Genomic DNA, 4,560 nt, shown 5'->3' with positions numbered 1-4,560 from the left:
CGTACACACACACACACACACACACACACACACCCACACCCACACCCACACCCACACACATCCCCTTTTTTACAATCAATGATATATGGAATTATAATGATAATGGAATTTTTTAATATGGATAATAATATGGATAATGATAATGGAATTTTTTAATTTCATGTACAACTTAAAAAATATAACTTTAAAAGACATATTGTGTCTATTTATACACAATTTTATAATGCAAAATTTTGCAAATGCATTGGTTTACATGGCCAATTATGAAATAATTCACGTTTTAATTGTTTCCATTCATTTTGATAAATTATTGACCATTGCTTCCAATCATAATACGTAATCTTTTTTGGATGTCTTATCTCACTGTAGTAATTCTGATATTTATCAAAAATTTGCAAAAAATTTTGCAAAAGCATTCGTCTAGTTATAAGTAAATTATTGCCTTTTCTCTTTTTTGTTATCCCTTGCTTTCTGCCTGCAACTGCTATTTCTAATGCACTGTATACAAAATCTAATTTTATTACATAAAAAATAATCGAATGATGTCGATGTAAATTGATTCGTATTAGAAATATTATCGATACCTGTTCCTTACAGCACACCATATAATGCTTATTGGACAGGGATATGATCTTTGCTGTCCTTTCTTGTGCATAAAGACAGTTTTTGCTTGAAAAATGTTGATTCTGACCAACTTATTATTAAATCTCTTATATAGTCCACGTTCCATGGCGTCCAAAGAAAATGGAGAATCGCCTCCAATTGTGATACTTTCCAGCTTTATTGGAGATATTAATAATGATAAGAGTGATCCTTGTAATCCAAGAATGAGCCATCTTGAACAAAAATATTATCGATTTATAAATATATTCTGTCAATGTCTGTTTATAGATATGATTTTCAAACTTACTTTGCTATCTTATCTGAACAAGATAAACTACTCGTGGGATCTCCTCTACCTGGTTTGGTACGCAAAGGCCCCACAATATGATAATCTGCACCAGACAAATGAGGATCTTGTGCTCCTTCCCCTTTCACACATTTAGCTCCTGTTCTGTGTACATCTTTATATGATTCTATGATGACATGTCCATTAGCATCTTTGTTGATACTAATCTTACATGGAGACAGACCATTTGTTTCCAATTTAGGAAAAATAGAACAATCCCCACATGGTGTTTGACTTGAAAAAAAATGAAATGATATATTACTATTTAATTCTATTTTATTTTTGTCATTCCGTGAAAAAATTGCACTCCCAGAGTCACTCAAAGTCAAATCGATCTGATCGTATAAGTAACGTATAAACGCACGCCTACTTAAAACCTCCGCGTGTGAATCACTTAATCGAGAACCTTTTTCTTCTCGAGAATCTTTTGACAATTCTGAATCTCCTAAACATTTCGTCCCAGTAGCAAGTGCCACCACAGACATTGAACTGTCAGCGTTTTTTAAAACAATGCCAGATAACACAGTCCATTCATGAGCATTAGGTTTACTAGTTTTTTTTAGAAAATTATATTTCTCTATACAAAGTCGAGCTACATCTTCCGCGAAATTTTCCATGACTACATTTACATGGCACCCAAAGCCGGCGGCCATGGAGCGGAAATTGACAACGGAACGGAACTTGTGGAATCAACACGACGACAAAATTTCTTTTATGCGGAGCTCCTTGCTAGAAAATTCGAGATCATTACAATTCCGTCCCGAAATCAGACTACGCATTGAAGAATGAGATAGAAAATTAAAAGATTGAAGTTTGATCAATCAGAACAAAAGGAGCAAAAATTTCTTTTTCTTTAGTAAAATTTCAATTTTTAATCTCAATCTTCAATGTATAATTTGATTCCAGCTTAAGAAGTTGCTCTACCCGTCCCATGTCGGAACGGAATGAAAACGGAATGTATCTTCGATCGCAAGTTAATTTGCTTGATTTAATCGATATTTCGTAATTTTAATGCGACTAAAGCAGTAATATAATTTGTGCAATTATCTTACCCATAACATTATTTTGAATACTCAAAAATAAATTATAAGAGTAAGATATATTTTGTTACCAAAATTCCATTGTGTTCCGGATATATGAGACCGGTAGATATAGAGAAAATTTTTACGGAACGAAATAGCATGTTCAGTTGAGTTGGTTCAATCTAAAAATTGGAACGAATATTCAGAATGTAAATCTAAATTCTTTTGTAAATCTACAACAATGGATAAAGAATTAGTGTAAGAATTACTAATGTTAAAATTATTACGAAAAACAAGAAATATGCCAAATCGATCTATTATTCCAGTATTTAAAAGTGCGAAAATTTTATTTCATTTATAACATTCTATTGCAACAGCAGAAATGTACAAAAAAACGAAAATTCTGGATACAGTCAATGTTTACACAAAGAATGAGGCGTTTCCAAAGCGTAAGTGATAATTTAATCGTTGGAATATAAACGACCGATCATGAGAAGTTCTTCAATTATTTCAGAATGACATCGGAATTATTTAAAAAACTGCTGGCATTAGTTGGATTACATCTATAAAACTTGGATTATATCTATAAAACGAGAGTATGTCGTATTAAAAAATAAAAATTATTATTAATTTTCTTCTTCGAAGTTGTCAAATTCTCAACCATCAATAATAATTGGATCGACATAGCCTGCAATCGATATGACATTCCCTTGATTCCGCATCGTCTCTATACCATGATTCCGGTGATTCCAATATAGTAGAAAAACTTCTTACGAAAATGCTAGTGAACTCATTTCTAAGACTTGGTCTACAATCAGTCGGAAGACATTGTCATATGTTGTGCACATAACTTTCATTTTTCGTGTCGGCTGCTAGACGTCGTTTGGATTGGTCAGGTCCCATCTTTTATGACTAACGAAGAGTCAGCCGACTTGATCATAGACGAGGCCTTAAGCCTAATCTACTAGAATTGACCAATCACAGTCAAATATTCTTTTCACATTTTTTGATTGGTCAATTCTTACAACTACAACCACTTATAACTACGCTTACGAATATTGTAGAATATACTTAAGTAAGAAATCCATTCTATCGTTCCGATTCCATGTATATGGAATGGCACCCTAAATGGCTCCTGCACACATAACTCCTGCTTACAGAACGCGGCAACGTTTGCCGCGCAGCGGAAATTGTTGCACTAATCTATTTCTATGTTCTCAAGTCGATCCCACTTTGCAAAATGCTTTAGAAATGATGATAATACTACTTCCACCGCACGGCAAAAGTTGGATTGAGTTCAAGTTTGATTGAGTGGAAATTATATATCTATTACTTTTGAGCAAGCGAGACGTTGATTGACTATTGCGCCAACTTTCGTCGCGCAGCAAACGTTGCATGAGCCAATAATAGTTCTGATGCAGACAAAAATCGCTGGAAATATAAATGGCAGTGTAAATGGTGTACACTTATAATACAACTTCTTCAACAGGTATGCAACTTCTAATTTTGCCTCAATTTAGCGGACCGATCGATCACCTTATTGTCCGTACTTTTACAGCGTTTTCGGCCCGACCAGGTTTGCACCAAAACTTGAATTAGAAAATGCTTCGCTATTGGTTGCCGTTACACGCTCTACCAATAGGAGAGCACGAAACATCATTACTTCAACACAGGTTAGTGCAAATTCGGTCGAGTCGAAAACGCTAATATTGTAGGTATACATGTATTATCTTATCCTTATTTAATATTGGGTACAGTCCATTTTACGTTATAAATGCTTCGAAGCGTTTTTTGAATAATCAATTAGTAAAATTCTTTCTTTCGATTGATCAATTAAATGCTTCGAAACATTTGTAGTATCAAGTGGACCATAGCTATTGGGTAAATACAAGAGCTGTGTTTCAAAATTTATTGCCATTATTGAAAATAGTGGACGTGACGTAAACTATAGATTTTCAGTACTGGCAGTAAATTTTGGAACACAACTTATGATAAAACGATAAATGGAGACACTCGGGTGATATTTTCGAACGTAGCCCATTATTGCCCATTATAGCCTTAAATATATTGCGAAGGAAAATTTCAATCTATCAGAAAGTGTATATTCCAGTGTATCTAATTTCTGATAGGTTGAAATTGTATTATTCCTATCGCTATTGCTATTCGCATTGGATTTAAGGCTTACCCTTTCCACCAAGTATACAGCCATGCATACGGTACAATAGCGTTAGTAGCGTTGTGAACTGTGAGCTGCTGATGGTGTTTATGTATTAATTGTTAATTGTATGTGGCTTTATTGTGTTAACAATAAGATATTCTTAAAAATGTTGGAACGTAAAGATAACGAAGGAAATATATATGCCTTTGTGAGTGTACTTTGTATAATTTATAAAAGCGTTGTATATATCACAGTCATAGTGCAAAATTTAATAAATTTATACATTTACTGGTAATTATTTAAAATACGGGCCTTATCCCCCCCCCCCCCCCCTCCGATGAAATTGGACTCATTCGACGCATTTTTGCACGAAACGAAAAAAACTGGAAAAAATGTTGGGTCGACCTCTTGAACTAAGCTATTAAGCATCA

General features: G+C 33.9%; 2 protein-coding genes across 3 annotated transcripts in view; one reads left to right on the top strand and one right to left on the bottom strand.

Annotated features, from left to right (window-relative positions):
- Positions 1-218: 218 nt before the first annotated feature.
- LOC105625133 (tRNA-specific adenosine deaminase 1) lies at positions 219-1,566 on the bottom strand. Its single transcript, XM_012206473.1, has 3 exons — positions 911-1,566; positions 585-836; positions 219-498 (listed from the first exon to the last, which is right to left on the bottom strand). The coding sequence occupies exons 1-3, from the start codon at positions 1,564-1,566 to the stop codon at positions 219-221; spliced, it is 1,188 nt and encodes a 395-aa protein (XP_012061863.1).
- Positions 1,567-4,295: 2,729 nt separating this feature from the next.
- Positions 4,296-4,560, top strand: part of LOC105625132 (pre-mRNA-splicing factor SYF1) — a 19,776-nt gene continuing 19,511 nt past the window's right edge. For both annotated transcript variants that reach the window (XM_012206472.1, XM_012206471.1), the window contains exon 1: positions 4,296-4,337. In XM_012206472.1, coding sequence (XP_012061862.1) covers positions 4,296-4,337 — 42 coding nt within the window. The remainder of the gene's footprint in view (positions 4,338-4,560) is intronic.

Source organism: Atta cephalotes, assembly GCF_000143395.1.
Source record: "Atta cephalotes unplaced genomic scaffold scaffold00111, whole genome shotgun sequence".
NCBI lineage: Eukaryota > Metazoa > Arthropoda > Insecta > Hymenoptera > Formicidae > Atta > Atta cephalotes.
The sequence above is the reverse complement of the archived record's forward strand: the minus strand, read 5'-3'. Positions and strand labels throughout refer to the sequence as shown.